Source organism: Taeniopygia guttata, chromosome 14 (genome assembly GCF_048771995.1).
Source record: "Taeniopygia guttata chromosome 14, bTaeGut7.mat, whole genome shotgun sequence".
Lineage (NCBI taxonomy): Eukaryota > Metazoa > Chordata > Aves > Passeriformes > Estrildidae > Taeniopygia > Taeniopygia guttata.
The window spans coordinates 1,338,663-1,353,525 of record NC_133039.1 but is presented as its reverse complement, the minus strand read 5'-3'; the positions used below and the strand labels follow the sequence as shown (position 1 = coordinate 1,353,525).

Genomic DNA, 14,863 nt, shown 5'->3' with positions numbered 1-14,863 from the left:
ATATTCTGTATGTTACTAATGAAACCTGTGTGAATTTGTTTTCCAGGTACAGTATGCTACATTACTTTCTTAAGCACACTTCTCATTTTCAATTATTTTGCTAGAAGATAAAGGATAACAGTACTGCCAGACAAGATTCAACACTCACCTTTCCAGCTCTTCAGCCTGGATCTTTCTCAGATCAGCTAATTCAGCATCCTGCTTTTTTTTTTCTTTTATTTTATTTCTCAATGCTATTTCATGTTCAAACGCAGGGAAGAACTTAGTTGTGAAGAAGGATTCCACCTGACACATCCAGAAACTAAATAGCTCCTTTTGTTCATCTTTATCTTCTTTTGCTTCATCTGCAAGATGTAAATTAAACATGTTTATTTAGCAGGGCACTTCTATTCAAATGTGTTTTGGACTACAATATTTCAGCTCTTATACTCTGCAAAGGGAAGGTCTGGTTTCTGCACAGTACAGAGGATGAAAGGTGTGAGACACTTTGAACTGAGAGGGGATGGCCCTTTTGTGAGGCTGCAATGACTTGGCCCTAGGAATGGCACAAAAAGGCAATGAACTCTTCCCTTTAATCCTGTGATAAGAGTCTTCTGCAGTAACCTGATGACAGTTCAGTATCTGTGACTCCTGTGCATGGGGTAAGGGATGAACAAACATGACCACTGAAAGGACAGAGGTGTGTGCCAGTGTCCCTTGTCATGTCAGGAAACAGGCCTGGCCCAGGTGATGGGCCCTGAACAGTTTTTCAGACGTGTAACGTTTCACCCACCAGATTTCAGCAAAAGAGCTGATGACTACACCAAGATCCTTGTCTAACTCTGTTCTTGGATTTGAGTTCTGTAGCAGCAGAAAACATTTAACAAACACAAAGACCAACCCAGATGAGATCTGCTAATCAGCTGGAAGGAAGATGGTACAGAAAACTACGACCCTCAACATACCAAAGTGCTCTTATGGAACATCTCTTCTGCCTGAATGTTGGCCTGTCCTAACATAAGACATCTTATCCCAGCTAGTGGTGGCACACCACTAATAATAATTCTTATTTTAAGTAGAAGCAGCAGGACATGGCAGTAATACATTTTATTTGTCCAAGACACTCCACAGACAGGCTTGCAGCTTGAGCTTCTCACAGAGTAAATACAAATTACAGCTTATAGATGCCCTACAAATTAAACGCAGCAGTTTAAAATTGGGAAAACTATGTAAGTTGGTACTTAAATTTCTCATTTAATTATGAAGCTTTATTATCTTTTTAAACATATTTTAAATTTAAAAAAAAAAATCTTCCTCCAGAATTAATGCTCATTTACTGCCCTCTTGTGACAAGCTGAAATCTGTCAATACAAATAAAACTTCACAATTCAAGAGCTACAAAAGATTTGTGTGTATGTGTTAAGTCCTAAAACAGTATGATTGTTTTACCTATCAATTCCTTTTCTGGACAAGAATCTTGTTCTTCTTTTACATCCTTGTTCGGCAATGACACGTCATCTTTGCTTTCTCCAGGAGTCATGGGAAATGAGAGAACAGTTTCTGATATTGTAAAGAAAGAAAATTAAAATTACTCAGCCTTTAATCCTGTGCATGAAATTCCAAGTTTGATCTTCAGCACAAACAAATATAGGTCGTCATCTGCCCTGAAAGTTAGATCTGTGGTTAAAGTACTTCTGAAATGATGAAAAGTTTGTTTCTAATGAAGGCACAAGGCAGAGTTCAAGCTCCTGTTTCCATGCCCACATGAGTGGGACAGAACAGGAAGAATTAAGGTTTTAAAAGCCTTTAAAGTAATTTTTAAAGAAAAAAGTGATAGCTTCTAATTAAAAGCAGAGAAAATTCAGAGATTCCAACTTGTCCAGCCATCTGTGTACAGCAGGTATGGAAAGCTAAACATAAACTTTGTCATAATTGCCAAACTAAATGGAGCTGCCCTCTGTAACTGCAACACATCAACTGTTTCCATGATCAGCTCCTGTTTATTTGTTTTCAAAGTTGCAGAAAAAGTGAATCTCCTCAAGCCACGTTATACAGTACTCACCCAGTAGAGAAGGTTGATGAGCAGGCTTTGTGTCTTCAGAAGGGCTCGGTGGCTGGCAAGAAGTTTTAAATTCAGTTACTAAATGTCTGGGCCTGTGTTCAAATCACAAAGTGAAATCCCAAGTCCCTTTGAGTCATGCAAATTCCCATTTCCAAAGCATTCTGCCAGCCAAATGCATCCTGCAGTCATGCCTATCTCAAAACATTTATATTGCAGGAATGTTTCACCTTTTCAAGTATTACCAGGAAACACTTTACCTTCAATACCAGCCAGGCAAGTAGGATTATCCTATTTCAGAGCTAGGCTAAGACAGCACTACAGAAAATGAACGCTCCTATTCTTTGACTTGTTCCTCTGTTCTTACATGTTGCTCTACATATTGTTCATTTATTGTTCATCTGCTCCTGAGTGTAGAGCTCAGCTGCCTCAGAAGTGTCATCATTTATGTCTGTACCAATTATACTTCTGCTGCACTAATGAAATGTAGTACAAGAAAAATTTTAGCCTCAGTAAATTTAAATCAAGATTTTCTTTCCTTTTTTCTTTTTTTTTTTTTTTTACTATTTTAACTGGACCACTTGACTGTTCAACTGTGTCACTGATTGCAGTGATGCTACAAGGGAATGGGTGCCTAGGGTGGGAACAACTGGCCAAAGAATGGGAAATGGTGGTATACAGTGTCACTACTGGCTCACAGAGGCTGTGAAATTATGTTTGTGACTACTCCTTAAATTAATAAAAACGCTTTAATCTTGTGCAGAATTCCAAATAATAACAATTCTAATTTATGTCTTCAACTACTCTGTATACAGAAATTGCACCAGTGTCACAGCAGCATCTCACAACCTACAGAATCCTTATTCAGAAGTTTAGCAAAAAGAAAAAGAGGACAGCCCAACTGCTGGCACACAGCAAGGCTTGCTACATATAACAGCTGCAATGCCATTTTTACAGGGCAATTTCAGACATTCAGCTTAATGCAGAAGAGAAATATCTTTCACCAGCCAACCAATCTGTCAGTTCCCCAGATACTCTCCCTTCAGAAGTACTCTATGTGTATTTACAGTTATCTAGGAAAACGTGCAAATATGTTAAAACTGTCTACACTGATGTTACAACTTAAGGTGCCAACAAACAGAAAAAGCAGAAGGACCCAATCAAGTATTTGTTTATGCAAAAAGGGGAAATTGGTTTCCATGGTCAGGAAACAGACCATTTTCAGGGCCTGGCTTCACTCTCTCAGTGGACACATAATAATATTGAACAGGTCTGCATCAACTTTACCTGAGGTGGAAAATGTTCTGTGACAGACGCAGCTGAGGTTTTCTTGGAGAACGCCTTGATTTCAAAGCTGCTTCTTTTCTGATTATCTTGAGCTTCTTTCTTCAGGATCATATCCTCAGCAACATGCACCAATGCACATTCAAGAAGAGCTTCAAAAAATTCCAGAAAAACCATCTAGAGTAAAACAAAGGCAGTGGTAAATGAGTTCATTTTCACAAAATCTCTTAATTAACAGGCCTATGTACTTGAGCAAGCAAAGAATTCAGAAGTGGTAGTGAAGTCACTCTGGCCTCATTTGTCTAGTTATACATTCCTTCTTCTGAAGAAAAACTGAAAATAGCCAAAGCTCAAAAAAATCAGGAGAGGATATGATGCATTACACTTTATACAAGTCATATTGAGCTAAAACACTGCACTGATTTTTGTTGTATCTGGAGCTATGAGAAATTTCTCTAACAAGTAACTCACAACTACAGCCATTACCTAAAACATCATATTTTAATTGCATGGGATGCTGCTTGAAACCTCAAGAGTGGGGTTATAATGGATTCCTTAGTTAGACTTCCACTGTGTGTTCAGTTTATCAGATCCTGATTAAAACAAATTCAGTTATGTCATTTACAAGAGACCGCTGCTAAGTAAGAGTTAATTTTTTAAGGGTGAAAAACCTCTGTACTAGGCCAGTTCTCAGGTAGCACAAGAGTCTTCTACAGTCACTACTTGACCTCACTGAGGTGGCAGCACCCCACATGTCACTAATCAGGTTTCTTGCATCACCAGATTTTCAGGATCAGTGGGTTCACATCTTAATTAACAATCCACCTTAAGAGCCTCAGCAGCTGGAAGAGCAGTGATCAATCCCTCTGTGATTACTGCATATCCATATTGTCAGGCAGCTCCCCACAGACAGAACTCCACTGGAAATGGGATTTCCCTGCAGGGATCATGGCACTCCTAAGGACCTCTCTGAATGGTCAAGTATGCTGAGACTGTGCTAAGACGAGGTAATTAAGAAAAACATAGAAGTACATGAACTAAACTAAAAGATATAAGCAGAACAAAGGAAGACAAAAATAGAGGCTCAAGTTTTACTCTATTTTTTAAAAAATAAATTAATTCCTTTTTCTCCTGTTCCAACAGGTACGACAGCATTCACAGCAGTTCTTAAAAGCAATTTTAACTGTTCCTGTAGCAACGGACTAGGTTTTATTTTCCATACACACCTCCAGCTCCAGGTTGACACCATAGATGCCAGGTAGGCAGGCAACTTTGACAAGTATTCCCAAAACTCTTGGAGCAGTTAATTGTTCATTGAGAAGTTTAAGATCCTGGGTAAGAATAAATATCACATGTTAACAGCACTTAAGGCGTTCCCCACATGGACCTAATCTACCTCCCTTTCAAGCCTTTGCCAAAATTTCTAGTGGTTTCAAATGATACTTCCATGTATATAATTAACAGAAGAAATCCTAGTCCTATTGAAGCCAATGGGCATTTTCCCTAGATTGCGAAAGCAGTGTTACAAAAGAACTCCAGAAAGCTCATAAACAAAAATATAAAATTTAAAATTTTGCTATCCGATCTTTTCTTCATGACAATTGCTCTGAAGTCAAGCACCCAAACCCTAGGCATATCAGGGGGAATTGTCCTCTACCTTGATACTAATCTTGATCTGTTCCCAAATTACTGAATTTTAGTATAGAATCTCATGCTTTTCATGTAGTAAATATATTATTGAAATGGTTTACAGTGTTATTTCAATACCTGTCAGTCTTTAACAATATGACACATTCATATGTACATTTTATAGATAGGGCAGAGGGAGACACAATGGGGACCACCAAAAATATTTATATTCCCTTAAACAATTTGTCTAGGATTTGATAAGAGTAAAAAATTAGGATTCAGATCCTGAAAAATGCATAAATAACAGTAGATAATAGAACAACTGTTTCCTTCCTGCTCCTTGGACAATTTGCACAAATAACCTCACTCCCATGTTTTCAACTGTGCAGAAGCCACAGGGACTATTTTAAAAGACTCAAATAAACTAAACAAAGAAAGCACATCTATTCACACACACACACAAAAAATTAGATTATTACATCCAACATCCAGAGGAATTGCCTCAGCTTCAATGTGGGTTCAAATGGAGATCTGGGACATGGTCTGCAAAAATCTCCATATATTTCCCAGCATTTCTCACGGTAGCTCATGGCAAAAGATGTGAATTCTTCATCAGAATATAAGATACCTTTCAAAATTAATTGGGAAAAAATAATATTAATAATAAAACTGCAATGCATGTGATACTAACTGATGAATTCTGCAATAGCATTGCTTACCTTGGACATGACAGGCAGAGGGAAGAACATTCCTGGACATCATTTCTAAGAAACACTTCTGCAGATGAGGAACTTTGTCTCTACAGTTGAAACAAGAACATTCTTGTCTGGGAAGATTCAAATTGATTACACTAAAATAAATTTCACTAAAAGACAAAACTTACTTGTACTCTTCATGATAGATATGAAATGCCAGGTGAACAAGGTAGGATACAAATGTTCTGAACAGTAATAAATCACTTGGATCATGTATCTGCTTCAGTGGTTTATGACCTGAAAAATTTTTAAAAAAACAAATTTCTACTGTCCTCATGTATATTAAAATGCTTATAGGCATATTGATTTGTCAGCCTTTCTTATCCTCTCCATCTGCACCTATTGCAGTGTAACAACACTCCTGGAAGACTCACACCAGACAATGCAGCACTTCAAACAAATCTCAAGGGAGAACTGTCCACCTGTAGCTGGATCTTGGACAATTCTCTTTCTAGAAATGCAGCCACTCAGCATATATAGAAATAAAAGGAGATTCAAAGTTGGAGTTAAACATTTCACATACTAAGGACAATGCAGGTCTAAAGAGATTTGATTGATTAACTGGCTCTATGGAAGACAAAAAAAAAAAAAATACTACATGCAAACCAAGGTTAAGAACACTGAAAAAAAATTGTTTCTCTTACTTCTTTCTCAAAATTCTCTCTCTCTTAAATAGTAATGGCAAGACCAGGGTGAATACATATTTTGAACAGATGGCTCTTCAGTGCAATTTTTTATGTTGTATTTTAATTTTGTAATTTCTCATCTAAGGACCAGAAGTGCCCAGAGAAGTGTAAATTGATCCACTGAGAACTCACAGGCACAGAGGTACTGACTCAGGACCACTTAACTCCCAGAGCTGAGCTGCCAGGAGAACTTGCCACTCCAACTCTCCACAGGTAACTATTAAAATTCCTCCATTCTCAACTGTGCTCACCAGGAATACAAACCTCTCAACAGTCGATCTATTTCAGCGAGAGTTACAGAGGACAGATGAAACTTGCAGTCCTTCAGAAACCTCCAAAACTGCAGCATAGTCAGGGTGTAAGTGCCATCAGAAGAAGGAGCATAGCCTAAGGTACTGTAGAAGCAGTAGGCTTTTCTCAATTTTGAAATATGCCTCAACACAGCCAATTCTACCTAAATAAAGCAGGATATGTTTTCAGCATCATCTCAAAGCAAGAAGAGATCAGTTTGTATTGATCCTGTAACTGGGCAGATAATCATTTGACATTGCAACTTAGCATATCCCTGGCTAAGTGTTCACAAAAGCATTACTCAAAAGTAATGATTCAGCTCAAAAGGGTTTTGGTGACTGATAAAAACAAATCATCCTGTCAGTGGACAAACCTCGGAGTAGCTAAAGCTGGTTGCTCAATGCCCTTCCAGATATGTTAACCTATTTTTAACTGGCCTTTTTTAGTGGAAGCTCAGATGAGATAATACTGTCTATTCATTGTTTTTGCTTTTCTGTTTTCATGGCCTTCAGATTTTCAACAATTGTTTAATGGAAAGAGTTACTTTAACACAAATAAACTAGAAATAAAGCAGTATGAAACACAATAGAGGTGAAAACTGAAAGTATCAAACAGTAGACTTATACTTGTTGCATTTCTTCCTCTCTGTCTTTCTTTGTGAACAAGACAAGCAGTGACGGTAAATCCAAATCAATATCTGATCCCAGAAAAGAAGTCTTTCCCAAGGCATTAATGACTCTGGTCCTTTCTACCAAGCAAATAAAATAAGTTAGAACAAACTAAAACAAAGCTTAATATATGCACCCAAAGAAAAACAAAATGTGTATTATTCCTTCTTATATTTCTGACTTGGAGCAATAGATTCCTTCACAGTAAGAAGCAGCGATTTCACAACCAACAGCAGAACACCTGAAGAGCAATTCTGTCAAATCAGCCCCTAATTAAAAGGAAATTCAGATATTAAAAAAGCTGTGAAACTGTCACACAATAGTTCCATTCATTACATGATGTGGTGTTGATGTGTCACTTCACTCCAAAGGTCACTCACAGGAAACATAGCAAGGAAGGAAAAGCCACGATTCCCATTTCTATCTAAATTCTTTCAAGAAATATGTCTGGTCTTTGAGTATGTATAAATAGTTTCATATTCTAGTAAAATGGAACAACAAAATGTGAACTAAGTAAAATTTGTTTTGTTAAGCTGCTCACTAATGGCAGAACGTCTTCTTGGGCTAGTGGCTCTCTGGTTCTTGGCTTTCACAGCAGACCTTTGACGAGCAGGATATTTCACGGGACGATCATTTACAAACTCTCCTTCAAATTTGTGACCATTCTTGAAGAAAAATATGCCCTACAGACAGATTAATTATAAATATAAAATAAAGATTAAAAAAACCCTAAACCACTAATTCTCTCAGTCAAATTTCCTTTTCAGAATCTTGGCTAAAATGCAATATATGAAATAAAATACAGCAAAATAATTTTTCCTGCCCTCTTTTATAATGCATTTTGTCGCCGATTCAATAGATACACTGTTGGGATAAAGGACTGACTATATATTTGTTTGATTTTGAAAAGTATTTCTCCCCCATATAGAAAGACTTGTTTGTACTCCTTAGGTTGCATATGTGGCACCCCACTCAGAGTTTTTTCAAAAGTCTGTTTTATGAGAGGTTTTAAGAACTTCTCTGTGCAAGGACAGCTTGAAATCCATTACCTCACAGTGGAAGTGTGAAATTCTGACCAACCACTGCAAAACTCAAGATGCACCTATGGAACTGAAAATCTCCACAGTGGAATATTTGTCTTTGTATATACCCAAAACATATCTAATCACAGAGTCAGCCTGTGTCCTTGGAAGGACTCCAGCTACTTTCAGTGGACTCTCTGCCCTTCCTGTGGGGATTCTATCCACACTGCAAACTGAATGCAGTTTGCTGTACAGAAATCTAGAGATCCACTACACAGAGCAGAACAGCTTGCTCGGCTGTAGTTCTGACAATACTCACTTTGCCATGCTTCTTATTATGCACCCATTCTCCACTGTACATTGCTCCATCAGCATAAAGAAATGTCCCATGTCCATGGCGCTCCCCGTTTACAAAATCTCCCACATATTCATTCCGTAGAGGATACTGAGACAATTCCATTTTCTTCAAAAACCACGTGTGCATGCCAGAACCATGCTGAAAAAAAAATCTGTGTTTAATAAACAGGTCCAGACTTTGGCAATTCTCTGAAATAAAAACCCTCACCTGATGGCTGCAGCACTTTAAAGCAGGGACAGAACTAGATCCTACAAAGGTACATGCGAGAAGCACCCAGAGGATGCACTGCATCAACACATACTTGAGCAAGCTCTACCGTGGGACTCCGAAAGATACCCACCCTTCCTCCCTGAATCCTTCTCCTGTAGTGCAAAGCCAGGTGAGGAACACCATGCCACAGAGTCAGGATGGTCCACAAGCTGGACTCATTGACAATTTTAGGCAGAGTGAAAAGACACAGCAAGTAACTCACCTTCTTTTTTAAACAGAATAACAATAATAAATGGAAGGAACTGAAAATGCCACAAAATTGTCTTCCATCATAAAACTTTTCCAAGAGGGAACAGTGTGGATTAGTATTTTATAGGTAACACAGAAATAAACTGCCACATATACCTACTGCTGAAGTCATAGCTCAAACTAAGTCACAAACACTTCTTTAACTTTTTTTTTTAATTGAAAAATGTTTATATTTTCCACTAAGGAATGAAATTTGGATTTTATAAGACTAAATCAAAATCCTTTAACAATTTAAATATTGCTAACATAAGAATCAATTTACAATAAAGAACATGTTTTTGTTATCTCAACTGGCAAACTCAACTGGCAAAAATTGTACAAAGCTCCTTTGATGTTGCACAAAACCCCCTGTTTAGCTTTCCTAGAGTGGTGGACTAAAGCAGGGTTTCTGGGGAAGAAGTTAATACCTGTAAGCCACACTGCCACTGTCCTTCGTACTCTTGATCATCTGTCAGCCATATCATTTTTCCACATCCATGTCGTAGATTTTTCTTCCACTGACCATCATAGGTATTTCCAGATCTGTAACTGCAAAATATTAATATAAGTTAATTCATATTAAATTCTGTGCTGATCTTATGGAAGGTTTATGTGAAACCTCATTGCTAATAAATTTATAATTTATTAAGGCTAAATAGAAGCATTCAACTGAAAATTGACTCACTATGACATGGACATAGAGGTTTTATTGTAGGCACTGTTTACCTCCTACTTTTAATTTAGAAATCACTAGAAGTAATAACCAACTCTTTTCCCCAAAAAGTCTTTGCCATAGCTATTAACAATATTTATTTATATATAATTGTATAGATGAGTCATTTATTCATAAGGCAGATTCATCCACTCAAATCAGTCAAGTGTGTTTGTTTTTCAGTACTTAATTGTGGTTTACCAAAGCTGATTTGGGATTTTGTCTTAAGCTATTCTTTTGTGTGAACGGTCAGTAGAAATACTGCACATAAAAATAAACTTCTAAAGGTCTGTTCTGTTATCATAAAGCACTTTGTACATTTTTTATTCCACTGCAGAAGGTAGACGCTTCTATAAAATGACAGCATTTGTACCCACTTTAAACAACACAAGAAACTGCAACATAATACACAAAAATAAAAAACGTTGAGGGTAAGAACAAGTGTTACCATATTTACCGTCTGAATCCCCATCCTTCTCTGACATTATTTACCCAATCACCTGAATACCAGGAGGTGTGTTCCTGATCATAATAAATTTCACCCTGAAACAAATAGCACAGTCAGTTTAAATACCTAAATATTCATCTACCTGAATAAAACACCACATACAAATGATATTATGCTTGTAATCATGTTCTAATACTTAGAACATCATTTTGACTCACTGTACTGAAAGCAACTGAAGGGATACAATTAAATAAAGGAAACAGGCTCTTTTGATTAATATTAGGTAAGACCTTAAACACCAAATGTTCAAAAGAAAAATCCTATTACATTACATCAAAGTCTACCATGCTTTTCAAACCTTTTAGAAATACTTTAAGAGAGCTAACCTTGGCATCTTAATTACAATACTCAGTCTGAGGTAGATCAGTTTACTGACCCATTCAGACTTTGATTTCCAACAGTAGGCCTACAGTATTGTATTCACAACCTCAGAAAAGGTCCCTAGGAAAAATAAATCTCTACACAGCATAAGACCATGCAACAGAACAAAACACTTTTGTGAAAACCCTGCACAGTAACACTTGCTGTTCCTGAAGGTGTCACCCGAGCCCATGCTCTCATTTAGTTTTTACTGACCTTTCCATGTCTTTTGCCATTGCACCAATAACCAATGTAAGAAATTGGATGAGTACCGCTCCTGAAAACTCCATACCCATGCCTAAGTCCATCTTGGATTGATCCTTCGTAAACACTGCCATCATTCCAGGTATAACGGCCATTATGCATCGGCACATTCTTAACAAATGTTCCCTGAAAGATTAAAGTCAACATCCAAATCTAAGACTTTCTGTTTCCTAACCTTCTGGGACAGGTCAGGCTTGTAACTGAAATCACTGCCTCAGCTCTGCAGCTGCCACCAATTACTGCAACTTTTCTACTTTCCCTCATTTTGCACATCTAACTGGGTGCAACTGTGTCCAGTTATAACTTAAATTTTACTTTACCTCGTATTTTACTCCATCAGCCCATGTGTAAGTCCCTTCTCCATTCATACGTCCTTCAGAAAATAGACCCTTCAAAATGAAGAGAATAGTATCATTTGCAGATTTACTCTTACCACAGCTGAAGCTTACAGTGACTGTAAGATTTTAACAGAATGACACATTAATTCTCCTCCAACTACTAGTTTCAAATGAAGAGTTTTAATGCTTCTTGGTGCTTTAAAGAGAAAACTTACTCCACTAATTTTTAGAATTTATATACTCACCTTGTACGTATTTCCTCCCTCAAAACATATAAATCCTTCGCCCTCATAGAATTCATCAACTTTTTCACCTTCATAGCTACAAAGAAAACAAACTAAAGATGAAGATTTCAAGTCACTACCAATAGATCTAAATCACATAAGTGACCATATAATCACATAAACGATCATATACATGATCATAAATGACCTTTTATTTACCATGGCCTACACACAGGTCAGCTGATGCATCTTGTGTAGAGTAATGAACAAGAAAATTTTCAGTTTTTGGAACCTTCTTTGTAACACTCCACATAATTGTGTTGCCTCAGACCCATATTTCCTTCAATTAAGAAAAAAACCCCACATTGGTAGCATTTTGTACCTTACAGTCAGGCCTGTTGGTATATGAAACATTTCATACAAACATCACACTGAAATACAAAAGAATTTTGTTAACATTGCCATTCACCTGCTTCCTCGGCTTAGGATATTCTGAAGAGATATGAGCAGCCTTAAGCATTAAAAGGCAGCAACAACTAAAGATTACATAATATATTTTCCTTCACTAGTTATCTGTATACCTTAACAAAACTTCACTGAAGGTGAACAAGCTGAAAGAATGAGGGTTTGGGCAGGCAGAGAGCACCAGCAGAACTCTAGGATGCAAGAAGGCAGCAGAATTCCACATGTACATCTCCTAAGGTGCCACTGCTACTAGGTCTGAATAACCTGATTCTTGGCTTCAAATCAGTGTTTGTATGACACTGGCTACAGCAGAGATACATAAATGAGAGTTCTTGACTTCACTGCTGTATTTGTAACAAGTGTACCTTTTTATAATCACTTGAGCAAGAACAGGCTCTTCATGGATGGCGGGAACAGGCTGGACTGGTGGTTCCTCTACCTCTTTATCTGGTGCCTCTGGAATTGCTGGAATTTCTTCACTCAATGACTCACTCCACAAATCTGACAGCCTTGTTAAGCCACTATCAGTTGTAGTATCTAGAGATTCTTCTGACTTCTCAACAGCTTCCTTCTTACCATCTTTCTTGGCATCTTTCTTCTTGCCATCTTTCTTTTTGTCATTTGTCATAGCTACTGAATTGTCTCAGTGTGTATTTCCCTTCTGAAAAATGAAAATTTATTTCTGTCTTACATACATATTCTTAATCTATAAGCTAGTTAAAAAAAACCAAAACACAGACAACTACCAAAAAAGAAAAACCCAAAAAACACAAACCCACAGTATTTCTGTGATTATTACAAATGCATGTATTAAAGTAATCTGTGTAACAGCAATTCCTCAAGCCAGTAGTGTCAGCTTGTGGCAGGCAGGCCACAAGGTTAACAGGGAGCAACGTCTCTGAATTACGTCCAAGTCTTCCATCAAAACTACTGTGATGGAGGTGTTATCAGTAGACTTACTTTTGCCACATGGAGATTTCCATCTTTACCCGATTTTTAGCTATTAGATTTAATTACATTGAAAAGTTGAAAGCCATTTCTCAAAGATACGCATTTGGCAAGTTCTGGGAAGTTACACCTGCACTACTATTACTGATTTAACTTGCCTTCCAAGTTATGAGTTGCAGACTGAACCACAGCACAGCATAACCACCAAATCTTGTAGTTATCTTGCCAGTTGAGAGCTGCCTGAAGGTTACAGGACTGCGGGCACAGCTGCAATCCTATTACAGCCGGGTATCACCGCTTGGTAGTGCAAGAGCCCAACCTGAGAGTGCCGCAGCGGCAAGGGCCGGCAGGGACAGCCCCACCTTCACCGGCACCCGAGCGGGGAACGGCGGGGCCGGGCCGGTACCGAGCCCTTACCGAGCCCTGTCTGAGGCACAGCGGGGCCGGGCCGGTACCGAACCCTTACCGAGCCCTGTCTGAGGCACAGCGGGGCCGGGCCGGTACCGAGCCCTTACCGAGCCCTGTTTGAGGCACAGCGGGCCCGGGCCGGTACCGAACCCTTACCGAGCCCTGTTTGAGGCACAGCGGGGCCGGGCCGGTACCGAGCCCTTAGCGAGCCCTGTCTGAGGCACAGCGGGGCCGGGCCGGTACCGAGCCCTTAGCGAGCCCTGTCTGAGGCACAGCGGGGCCGGGCCGGTACCGAGCCCTTAGCGAGCCCTGTCTGAGGCACAGCGGGGCCGGGCCGGTACCGAACCCTTACCGAGCCGTGTCTGAGGCACAGCGGGGCCGGGCCGGTACCGAACCCTTTGTGAGGCACAGCGGGGCCGGGCCGGTGCCGAGCCCTGTCTGAGGCACAGCGGGATCTGGCCGGTGCCGAGCCCGGTCCGAGGAGCAGCGGGATCTGACCGGTGCCGAGCCCTGTTAGAGGCACAGCGGGCCCGGGCCGGTACCGAACCCTTACCGAGCCCTGTCTGAGGCACAGCGGGGCCGGGCCGGTACCGAGCCCTTACCGAGCCCTGTTAGAGGCACAGCGGGCCCGGGCCGGTACCGAACCCTTACCGAGCCCTGTCTGAGGCACAGCGGGCCCGGGTCGGTGCCGAGCCGTGTCTGAGGGGCCGGTGCCGAGCCCCTCTCCGCGCAGGCGCAGTGCGGCGGCGCTGCCGTAGCCGTGACGACGCCGCCGCGGCCGCCGCGGGGCCCGGGCCCGGCCGGGCCGGTTCCCACACCGGCAGCGCAGCGCTGCGAACCCGCGGCTCCACACGAACGCCGACCATCTGCTGAAGGTTTTGGCCACAACCGTGCTAGGTAGCACGGGCACGGCTCTGCCATGTTACTCGGAGAAGCGGCGCGGACTGGAGGAAGAGCAGCAGCATCATGGCCACAGCTGCATCAGCGGCAAATGGAGTGTGAAGGGAACATAATACATAAACACAGATTTCTTGGGTCAAATCTTGGTCCTACAGAACCGGAAGAGCGTAGCTACCTGTTTTAATGGTTATATTTTACCTAGAAAATCTACCATTTTCTACCTTTGATTGTACTGAGGTAGAATTTGGACTGACCTGACCGGCCCTGATGAAACAGCTATTTTCCCCATTATTTATCAGAAAAAGAATCCCTGTTCTTGAAAAACAAGTTTGGAATTTGGAAGGGGACAATGGTAATGAAAAGTAATGATGCCAGACTAATTATTCTATTCAAGACTTAAACACAGATATCAGGAAATTAATCTTTAAATGCAACATTTAAGTTCCACATCATTATCTAACAAAATCCAGCTTTGGTATAAGAAAAAAATATTTTAACTTGTGTACC

General features: G+C 40.0%; 1 protein-coding gene across 7 annotated transcripts in view; it reads right to left on the bottom strand.

The window, feature by feature from the left end:
• Positions 1–14,863, bottom strand: part of LOC100228927 (radial spoke head 10 homolog B) — a 15,956-nt gene extending 1,093 nt beyond the window's left edge. The window contains exons 1-19 of one of the 7 annotated variants that reach the window (XM_072935893.1): positions 13,809–14,863; positions 12,466–12,761; positions 11,657–11,732; positions 11,394–11,462; positions 11,026–11,199; positions 10,399–10,484; positions 9,658–9,778; positions 8,693–8,869; positions 7,893–8,034; positions 7,310–7,431; positions 6,657–6,846; positions 5,835–5,943; positions 5,671–5,750; positions 5,431–5,579; positions 4,549–4,653; positions 3,326–3,499; positions 2,042–2,093; positions 1,429–1,539; positions 149–344 (exon numbers count right to left, since the gene is read on the bottom strand). In XM_072935893.1, coding sequence (XP_072791994.1) covers positions 149–344; positions 1,429–1,539; positions 2,042–2,093; positions 3,326–3,499; positions 4,549–4,653; positions 5,431–5,579; positions 5,671–5,750; positions 5,835–5,943; positions 6,657–6,846; positions 7,310–7,431; positions 7,893–8,034; positions 8,693–8,869; positions 9,658–9,778; positions 10,399–10,484; positions 11,026–11,199; positions 11,394–11,462; positions 11,657–11,732; positions 12,466–12,728 — 2,396 coding nt within the window. In that variant the 5' untranslated portion in view covers positions 12,729–12,761; positions 13,809–14,863. Of the gene's footprint in view, positions 1–148; positions 345–1,428; positions 1,540–2,041; positions 2,094–3,325; positions 3,500–4,548; positions 4,654–5,430; positions 5,580–5,670; positions 5,751–5,834; positions 5,944–6,656; positions 6,847–7,309; positions 7,432–7,892; positions 8,035–8,692; positions 8,870–9,657; positions 9,779–10,398; positions 10,485–11,025; positions 11,200–11,393; positions 11,463–11,656; positions 11,733–12,465; positions 13,716–13,808 lie in introns of those variants that run through there. The other 6 variants (XM_030285012.4, XM_030285015.4, XM_030285013.4 and 3 more) reach the window with 6 other exon arrangements.